General features: G+C 34.8%; 3 protein-coding genes across 6 annotated transcripts; 2 read left to right on the top strand and 1 right to left on the bottom strand.

Moving 5' to 3' along the window:
- Window positions 1-1,137: 1,137 nt before the first annotated feature.
- Window positions 1,138-3,092, bottom strand: LOC106302138 (peroxidase 50-like). The gene is made up of 4 exons (XM_013738665.1): window positions 2,746-3,092; window positions 2,468-2,668; window positions 2,214-2,379; window positions 1,138-1,872 (listed from the first exon to the last, which is right to left on the bottom strand). The coding sequence occupies exons 1-4, from the start codon at window positions 2,950-2,952 to the stop codon at window positions 1,466-1,468; spliced, it is 981 nt and encodes a 326-aa protein (XP_013594119.1). The 5' UTR covers window positions 2,953-3,092; the 3' UTR covers window positions 1,138-1,465.
- Window positions 3,093-5,434: 2,342 nt separating this feature from the next.
- Window positions 5,435-6,906, top strand: LOC106305189. Of its 4 annotated transcripts, XM_013741558.1 has the most exons (5): window positions 5,435-5,582; window positions 5,656-5,687; window positions 5,791-5,878; window positions 6,169-6,282; window positions 6,519-6,906. In XM_013741558.1, exons 3-5 carry the CDS (start codon window positions 5,825-5,827, stop codon window positions 6,627-6,629), a joined length of 279 nt encoding a protein of 92 aa, XP_013597012.1. In that variant the 5' UTR covers window positions 5,435-5,582; window positions 5,656-5,687; window positions 5,791-5,824; the 3' UTR covers window positions 6,630-6,906. The 4 variants fall into 4 exon arrangements, with proteins under 4 accessions (XP_013597012.1, XP_013597011.1, XP_013597009.1 ...); XM_013741557.1 differs by lacking the exon at window positions 5,656-5,687; XM_013741555.1 differs by lacking the exon at window positions 5,656-5,687 and having other exon boundaries at window positions 5,749-5,878.
- Window positions 6,907-7,980: 1,074 nt separating this feature from the next.
- On the top strand, window positions 7,981-8,214 carry LOC106305677. Its single transcript, XM_013742028.1, is given in 1 exon segment — window positions 7,981-8,214. A coding segment is annotated over 1 exon segment (234 nt).
- The last annotated feature ends 1,488 nt before the right edge of the window (window positions 8,215-9,702 follow it).

The raw sequence follows: 9,702 nt of genomic DNA, 5'->3' as shown, positions 1-9,702 counted from the left end.
CAATCTCATAACAGACTTATGTATACATATATAAATAACAGTTTTTAATTAATTCAATTCAGTCAACCGTTGAATCCTCTATTATCCTATTTCCGGTTTAACAATCAATAGTAATAATAAACAAACAAGACTCTCAAACATACTCAATTCACAGAGACAGATCATGTTTCAAAACTAAGCTTTCCATAATGGTAGTACTAAACTAGCTTGGGATTTAATGGGATAGCCCTCACCTTAGTCACTGGCTGGAATGATCAACGTAAGATGGTCAACCGAGATCAACTGCAACACGAGAGTCAACGACTTAGGCTCAGAGTCTCAGGGATAAAGTTTCCAAAAATAGAAACTTTCCTAAAATAGAAACTTCCCAAATATAACTTATTTCCTAACTTATAAACTTTCCTAAAATATTTCTATAACTAGAAATAAGGAGGCGACAAACTTACTAGAAAAATCCGCCGGAAGCTCGTCCAGAAATCTCGCCGGAAGCTCACCCGGAAATCCCACCGGAAAAATTCACTATTGACTGGTCGTCGGATAATTCAACAACAACTCATCACGCGCAAAGAAATACTTTGACTTGATGAGAATAGAGATAAATTATGGAGTTTCTTATATATGAGAAGGAAAAGAAGGTAGGTTTTCTAAACTTCCAATGTGGAACAAAATAAAAAAAAGAGAATTGAAGTTTAATTTTTAGTAAAGGTCAAACTGGTCCGAAAAAATTTGGGTCGTTACAACACCATTTGTATCTTAATACACATCTGATGTTAGTAACTTTGATATGAAAAGTATATATATAGGTGATGAGTTTGATATTTGGACAAATGTAATGTAAACATATATACAGTATTACTAGAAATCGGTGCCAGAGCGCATGCATTGACGAAAGTTGTCAATCTGAAACACATTGTAATGAGCTTAACTCGCGAATTATGAATGTCGTTACACTATCTTAGCGGGAAATGTCTTAGAGACCCCATACTATATTGAACTAGCATGTATTCGCTATGTATAACAAACCATTAGTGTGCATTGTATCTTTTTGTACGTGTGTTAGTGCTTTTTGACAATCTTTTTTGATAACATGCTAAATTACAATGCACTTTTTTTTTGTCTTAACAGAAAATTGCATGTACTTGCACAGGCCTGTACTTACAAAACAAAAGATGATTCACATAAAATTTAGAGTCACGATCAACCTCACTTACGAAGTATTGTCACTGGACCTAATCATGTGCGATGTATCCGTTCATAACTATGATACTAAATCAAATTTATTCAGACACTTAGATTCTAATTAACATACAACGGCATACAACTTTAGGTTTGATTTTACCTTAGCAAACTGAAACCCAGAATCGATATTTATTGACATTTGAGCTCGACCAGCATCATCATGAGACCATCCTCAACCCTTATTCAAACTTAATAGACATAAAAATGATTCTAGATATATTTAAATTCAATTGAAGGCTCCACAATCACGACGGATGTTACCATTACGACCGGTTCTAACACCAACCCTACCAAGCTTGATCATGGAGTGAACAAAAGCTTGATTAAACAGCTTTGGATTACTGGCCCATAAGTTAACGACTGGCTTAGACCGACCATCTGTGAACAAATCTTGATCTGACGTGAACAATCCTTTTCCTTGTTGCAAGTTTTTGTAGTAAACGTTGTCGAATTGTCTAGGTGTTGTTGGGTCCATGTTTATAGCCACGCTTGGATCTACATTTCTAGGACATGACCCTTGTAACGCTGCCACGTAATCTTTGTTAACTGTAGGGTCTACTTGAGTTGTGCTGTTGAAATTGTAAATCCTGTTGAACACTAGCTTGCAATGAGCGAATCCTAATGTGTGTGCTCCTGTTTTTAACCAAATTTATAACAGAACCGGAAGTTTTTAAGCGGACCGACGTACCAAAAAAAATCTTCGTATTAATGTTTTTAGTTTTTCTTAAAAATTTATAATACAGCTGGAATTAAACAGGCAATAAAAGAAAACCCACAAACCAAACCCATGCATACAACAAAAAGTAAACTAACCGGATCAAACAATGAATAGTATATATATATATAAAAAATTAAATTATCTTCTTTATAATGAAATTGTTTAATCTACCTTTTTAAAACCAAACCAAATCAAACTAAACCCAAATATTCACCACTACTAGATATAAGTTTGGTCCCAATCAACAATATCTTACCGGAGAGAGCGATCATGTCGTTACGGCTAAGTCCGTTTTTGGCAAAAAGTGTAGTGAGTTGGTTGACGTCGTCCGTCGGATGTGGCAGCCTCCCTTCGACGCTATCCGACGTAGACGATAACCCATCACGCCTTCCTAATTCCACTTCATATCTTGGTCCACCCGCCTACGAATTTATATCAATTTAACACTAACGATAATGGTATAAGTAGATACTGATGTAATAATTAAATATGATAATGTGAGTTACGAACGAGATTAACAACATCACGAGTAGCTATCGTGAGAATATCAGCGCAAGAAACTTTGTTACGACAATTTGCAACGGCGTCAAGTGCTTGTTTAGCTTTAATGACGGTGTCGAATCCATCTCCGGCCAATGATAAATTATCAGGATGATCTTTCTCCGCCTTATTATTGTCCGTAGACGCTATCATCACCGAGGCATCACAACCCTATTATATAAGTCATTCATAAATTAGACCTACACTAAAAGAAATAAAGGTAGCAAGAAAAAGATAAAATGTTTTACATTGACGAAACAATCGTGGAAATAGAGGCGGAGTGTAGCGGGGATAGTGGTGAAAGTTTGTTGGATCTTTTGTTGAACGGCGTTTCTGACGATTTGTTCGACGTTGTGACAACTTCCGGCGTAGAAGTTGCGGCTGAGTTGAGCGGTGACGAGGTTTAGGGCGAGAAAGAGAGATAAAAGAAGCAATAAGAGATTCTTCGCAGCCATTTCGTTGTTAACTTACTTTAACTCACTTTCTTTCTTTATATGTATGCTATCAAGTGTGTGACTATTTATTTTATGATACATGAATGGAGTGAAGGATCTTAATGTATATGCTTTTGTGTGGTGGGCACTAGTAGCACCGGCCAGCTTGCATTATTTGTCTTGATAAGAAAAGAAAACTAAATACGATTATAAGTCTTGGCATCGTTTAAGGTTCTATGAATGAATGATACTGAATATTATAATTTTTGTTAATTCTAAAGATTTGATTGATGTAAATCAAAACCTTTTTCTACGCAATTACCTCTTGTATTTTTATCGTTGTTAGGATGTGGATGTCATAATATTGCTCTTTCTACATGTTGTGATGATCACAAGATTATCCATATTAGGAAATACAGAGTGGTGGGATCCAGATTGATAACGATGCTTCACTTGACACTGCGAAATATCTACACTCCCGAGTGTTATGCTTTTCCGAACCATATAGTAACTACGATAATCTTAATCTTGACAAGTATTAATTACTAACACAGAATGGTGACGGAATCTCATGGTCTCATTTTTTTTCTAACTAACCCTACAAATTTTTAAAATTGCACATTGTCTCCAGCCGTTTCATCATTTAGCTAAAACATAATAGCATTTCATCATTCAGTAATTTGTTATTTTATGCCGCACACCTTTTTTGAAAATAATAATTCCATGATTCATGCATCAGTATTCCCAATAGATTTTCTGTTAAAACACGGATTCATTTTAGATCGCTTGTCACTAAGTTAACCACGGACTCAGGCCTACACGGACTTATGAGGCAAAATTTTAACCAATCATGCCTCTGAATACAAATCAACCTACTGCCTCAAATATACAATACCACTTGACATGATATTATTAATTAGGGATGTATTTATTTACGTTATTTCAAATGCTAATGGTTTTATTTTTATATAGCAACCTATGGTTAGGCGATTGTTGATATAGCTACTTTAGTTGACGTTTAAGAAAGAAACAAAAACTTTAGTTTCCATGTAATGCAAGTAAAGGCAATCACGCTTCTTGCTATACTATTTATCATTTCGTTATATAGTTTTTCTAAGAAAACCATGTCCTTTTTTCTAATAGACAACACATGATAGTAATTTCACCATACATGTCTTAAATGTTAATGTTTAAAATAAAGTAAAATAAGAAAAATTGATGGTAATAAAATATATTATGGTGAGATATTCTCCTTCTTTCTGTTTTATCAAGAATCAAAATCACAAGTTCCCTTATTTGAAATCCTTGTTCACGTCATTTGATATAAAAGACTCTACGAGTTGTACACGTTGAAAACAAAAGTTTGTATCGTTTTTCCTCAAAAATGCATTAATAAAAAACAAGTAATCACTGCAGACAAGAGGAAGTGGCATATCAGAAACAGGCAACAAATAAAACTATCTGTATATAGTTTTTTTTTTATAGAATTGACGTATGTATTATATATAATTGTGGAAAGGTCATTCGTCTTGAATATAGTATTCAGTTTGGATAGAATAAACAAGCCAGACCATACATATTTGACTGATTGTTTTAATTCTTGAAAGATTTGGCTGTGAATAGAAGTCGTGTCCAGAACGGTATTGAGTGTGAAATGGGACATAATAGTGTAAAGTAAATATTCATCAAAACAAATCAATACAGATGTACAATAGCCCAGACAAAACGATGACAACTTGAATAATGTGGATGCAGCCAGTGGCGGAGGCAGGACAATTTTTTTACTAGGGTCAGTTTGATAACAACTGGGGTCAATAATTTGGTTCTTTAACATTTCATGAAACTTTAGAAGGAATATATAAAGATGTAACTGGTTATTCTTAAAGAAATACATGGAATAAAAGGAATAATTACATGTAGAATAGAAAAAAATGGAATGATAAATAAAATGAAATAAAAACTAAAATTGTTACTGAAATTGGAATTCTAATCATCCCACACATTCACGGGCCTTTTTAATATGGAACAAATGGAATAGTTTTTACAAAGGATTTGTTTTAAAGTTTTATTCCATTTTTGGAATATGTAGAATTGATTTTAAAAAGTTTTCCATGTAACTGGTAAATATTTTTTGAAATTCTATGGAATAATGCATTCCAAACAATTTTATTCTATAATTTAGCATTTAAGTTGCAGCCTAAGTAATTTTTTTTCATATGTCATTTGACAATCTTAACTACACGCTGGCTCCATCCCTGGATATAACATTTTTCATATAGCATTTTTCATATGTCACTCTGCTATGGACAAAGTATGAACAAAGATCCAAAGAAAAAAAAAAGAGCAGACTTAGAGCAACCTTATTGATAACAGTTCCATAAGACCATGATTATCGGCAATCCTTAATGGGGTTTTTTAAGCTATATAACTGATTTAATTAAATTAAAAATAAATAAAAACCTTCTTACCGATCCTTAATTAGTGATTTTGGAGATCGATCCTTAATGGGATTTTTTTTCTCTCTTTTTTTAATCCTCTTCTCCGTCTTTGTCTTCTCCATCTGAGTTGATTCCATTGATTTCAAATTGTGTTGACTCTCTGTCTTGGTGACTCCTTCTGGGGACTTTGTGATTACTCGAGATGGAAACAAGGTACATAGATTCTTAATGCAATTTTTGGCTTTGTTGACTTAACGTAACTGATCACAATCGTGTATTTCACTAGGTACCTGTATCGGAACTTGATTGTAATTGGGGGTTTGTGTGGTTCATCCTTTTGAGATTGTGATTTGAAGTTGAGATTTTTTTTTTGCTGAAGTTTGATCTTTTATCTTATTATTACTGATGGGATGATGAGAAGCAACCAATTGGGGGTTTGTCTGCTTAGCTATGAGATGAATCGTGGGTACTTTGCTGATATGAAAGAGTTTAAGGAACATGGTGGTAAGGTAATGATTGATGGTAGTAGTCACAATCAAAAGACCCGAGATTCTGGTTTTCTTTGTGCTTAGCTATATGTATGAACAACCCCCTCTTTTAAATGAATCGTTTGTTTCTTCATGTTCTTACGTGTCTCATGTTGGAAGACATGGTTGCCTAAGACATGTTTTGTATTAAAAAAGATATTGCGTCTGTGGATTTGTTCGATTGAAAGCTCGAAACTTTGACGTATTGTGTCTGTGGATGACATGATCCGTTAGACTGGATTTTAAAGTTTGTGTCTTTTGTGAATGGGCAGGTGAAGAGAGAGTTAAGAGGCATCGAGGAACAGAGAAAGATGATGAGAAGAGAAGCAGGAGAAGTGAGAAGAAGAAGGAACATAAATCTCACAAGCACCACCGATCAAGTACATGTAATAATACTCCTTTAACCTCTTTAGATTTCACATGCTTTGAGTGATAATACTTGAATATTTGGGCATTCGGTGGTTCTAGCTTGTGTTCAATCAATGGTTCTAGAATCTAGCTTGTGTTCAACCTCTTTAGATTTAACATGCTTCAAGTGATACTACTTGAAACTACCTTCGTTGATCACTCCAGCATTCAAAGGTTCTAGCTTTTTGCATCTCAGATACGTCTGTTTTTGCAGGAAAGTGAGAGTGAAGAAGATGTTCTTGATGAAGGTGGTGATGATGAGGATGATTTGGAGGAAGAGCATGAGACACAAGTTCGTCCAGAAGCAGAGCCTGAGGTGAAGTGAGAGTGAAGGCGACGGAAGCGTTTGAGAAGAAGACCAAAAGCAGGTGAAGTAACAATGTTTTCAACATCGATTATTACTCTTCTTCCTGAGGTAAATATTTTTAATGACATTACCTATGAATATGATGAAATGTTTTACAAATTTTTTTTAAGAACCTTTACTTAAAAAACTTGCAATGGAAGACAAAAATTTAGTTGTCTCTTACCTAAAGTTTTAACACATATTTATTACTAAACAATTGATTAAGAAACCCTAATGAGTTCTAAGGATAATCATGCTCTAAGAGTTTCTCTTCCCTCTTTTTATCAATATTTATATGTAACTTTATTATCTAATTAAATTTATTTTCTTTTTATAAATATCAAACCAGTAAGAAATCACCATTTGAAAAAGTGAAATGTAAGAATGTCATAATCACATCTCTGCACTCATCTTGTATCTCTCAGTCTTCACTATTTTTTTAATGTTTATAATTTATTTGTTCGCAGATTTTTAACCCGTCTCTTAACTTTTAACTAAAAAAACTAAGAACTGTCTCTTAAAACTCTTATTTAAAAACCGGTTCTTAGTTTTTTTAGTTAAAAGTTAAGATGCATGTTCTTATATTTCGCTAAGAATCTCACCTTAAGAACCCTCCAATAATCATGCTTTTATGACTCATTCACACTATTGTTTTGCTCAAAAAAGAAAAAAAAACACTGTATTGTTAGGCTTTTAATGGGCTTTTATAGGCCCATATTATTAACGGGATCTCGTGAAATCAGTACCTTATCCATGGAAGCTAGGCTGGCAAGATATTGCCACTTACAAGGTAATGAATCATGCTTACAAAACAACCGTTGAACTTCTTAGGTTGGTTGAGTAGTAAAAACACATTTTTTGCAGCCCCCCCGAAGATGCTTTGTTCGCACACCCGAGGCTGTTCAGAGCTTGTGTTCCAACTTCCACCTGGAATGCACCGTTTCAGAGGCAACATTTGGGATTTCGACAGAAAACCTAAAGTCATGCAGGCCTTAGGTTACCCTTACCGATGAATGATATAATCCAAGAGATAACCGAAGCTAGAAACATCGAACTTGGACTCGGTTTACAGGTAAAAGAGCCATTCACTTTCTCATGCAACTATGTTACTTTCCTTATCTGACCGTTCTTTTCACTTCCCCCAGCTCTGCTTTTTGCATCCTTCAAAGCACAAGTTCGAACACCCTCGGTTTTGTTTCGAGAGAATAGAATACGTGGGTCAGAAGATACAGATGATATTGCAGGACACATAGCAATGGCGGAGCGTTTGTTAATGAAGCACCTGGACGCACCAGGTAAATGGCTGCAAGAGAAACATCTACGTTCGTTAATGAACAAGTTCTGCGGTAGGTATCTCAGGGAGAAACGTCATCACAACTTTATAATCTACTCGGAGGATGTTCATGATCGGAATGAGCATAACCGGAGACTTAGAAACCCAGCAACAACCGCTGTTCAACAAGCCATTCACGCCCTAGCTTAGACTATCTACGGCAAACCTGATGTTCGGAGGCTCCTGTTTGAGGTTTTTGACTTCGAACAGATTCAACCTAAAGCTGTCTGAAAAAGTCTCTCACTCTTTTGGCTTCATGTATTTTTAGTTTGCTTTCTTTTTTTGGATTTGGTGTCTTTAGTTAATTCTCCCTCGTTCATGAAAATAGAAGTTTTACATTTTAAGAATAAATCTAGAATTTCAAAAGTAACCCATTTTCAATAATTTTTTTTATTATTTTAATATTAATTGTTTTAGTTAATGTGGACAGAAATTGTAAATAAATTTAAAAGTTACATTGAAAACAGAAAAAAATTATATTTATGAAACGAATAAAATATTATAAATTTCTATCTAAAACAGAGGGAGCAACTTTTATTGTGTTTCAAAAAAAAAATTAATAACTTTTATTTATTTATATTTTTCCACAGTAAAAACTGTCTTATGAAACGTAGTAGCTAGAGGTCTAGAGCCAACTACACCTGTAGATGGGGCAGTATTCTCTCACAGTCTCAACACATGCAAACATGAGGAAGTCCATTTGATTACGTGGTCGCATGCTCACCTTGGCCTTCCACGTAACACGAACCCCATGCGGTTTCTGATTCTTAACCTAATTATTATTTGGTATAATAAACAATTCAATATATATATGTTGATTTTAAATGGTTATTTTACTGTAGTTTTATATTCACCTGGCTCCTGAGTAGTATTCTAGGTGTGTGTGTGGTGCTAATTAACGTTCCAACGTGTCAAAATATAATCACACGATTTGCATAATGTTTTATGATAAATGTGTTATGAGATTGACCTGGTACTTAAACTTCTTCTTATAACCAAATGATTTGGTACTCCCAAAGTAAGTTAACAAAGATCTTTATATCTATATGTTTTTTTTTTCTCGCAACAAACCCTTTTATTACTCAAGCTTCAAGATGGTCTGGCTAACCAGAGCGGAATAGAACAATCGGTAAAACAAAGATATCTATGAAAAGAACGTGCATTCCTAGCTAACGAGTTTGCAATCTCATTTTGCGTCCCTGGAAAGTAGTTGATCTTAAAGTCCGAAAAACACAACCGAAGAGTTTGAATGACCTCCAGTTCTGTTGAAAAGTTTGGCTAAGCTTGTGGGCCCGTTATCATTGCAACCAGGTCCTTGTAATCTGTCTCAAATCTCTGGCAGGTCGAATGTTGTATCATACTCTTCATTGCCCATTTTAGCGCTTCCAGTTCCCACTACAAAAAAACAGCGGCATACTGAGGGAAAAAATCGTCGGTATGTCGTCGGAATAACGCTATTCCGACGACATACCGACGAAAAAAGTCCTCGGAAATAACTCCTCGGAAATTCATCTTTCCTCGGAAATCTCTCGGAAATTTCCGACGGAATTCCGAGGAAACCCTATTTCCTCGGAATTTTCGAGGACCACAAGTTCGTCGGAAATTCCTCGGAATATTCCGAGGAAGATGTCGTTGGAATATTCCGAGGGATAAACTTCCTCGGAATATTTCCAAAATTAAAAAAAAAAATTATAAATTTATTTTTTTAAATTGAAATTC

Source organism: Brassica oleracea, chromosome C7 (genome assembly GCF_000695525.1).
Source record: "Brassica oleracea var. oleracea cultivar TO1000 chromosome C7, BOL, whole genome shotgun sequence".
In the NCBI taxonomy this organism is placed as follows: domain Eukaryota; kingdom Viridiplantae; phylum Streptophyta; class Magnoliopsida; order Brassicales; family Brassicaceae; genus Brassica; species Brassica oleracea.
The sequence above is the reverse complement of the archived record's forward strand: the minus strand, read 5'-3'. Positions and strand labels throughout refer to the sequence as shown.

What these genes read in the sequence shown, in the direction of transcription:
- LOC106305189 (XM_013741555.1), top strand. An exon ending in TTAAGGAACATGGTGGTAAG is followed by an intron (nt 5,879 to 6,168) that starts GTAATGATTGAT and finishes GTGAATGGGCAG; the next exon opens with GTGAAGAGAGAGTTAAGAGG. An exon ending in GCACCACCGATCAAGTACAT is followed by an intron (nt 6,283 to 6,518) that starts GTAATAATACTC and finishes CTGTTTTTGCAG; the next exon opens with GAAAGTGAGAGTGAAGAAGA.
- LOC106302138 (XM_013738665.1), bottom strand. Translation starts at nt 2,952, where the DNA reads ATGGCTGCGAAGAATCTCTTATTGCTTCTTTTATCTCTCTTTCTCGCC. An exon ending in TCCACGATTGTTTCGTCAAT is followed by an intron (nt 2,669 to 2,745) that starts GTAAAACATTTT and finishes CTTATATAATAG; the next exon opens with GGTTGTGATGCCTCGGTGAT. An exon ending in CTCGTGATGTTGTTAATCTC is followed by an intron (nt 2,380 to 2,467) that starts GTTCGTAACTCA and finishes ATAAATTCGTAG; the next exon opens with GCGGGTGGACCAAGATATGA.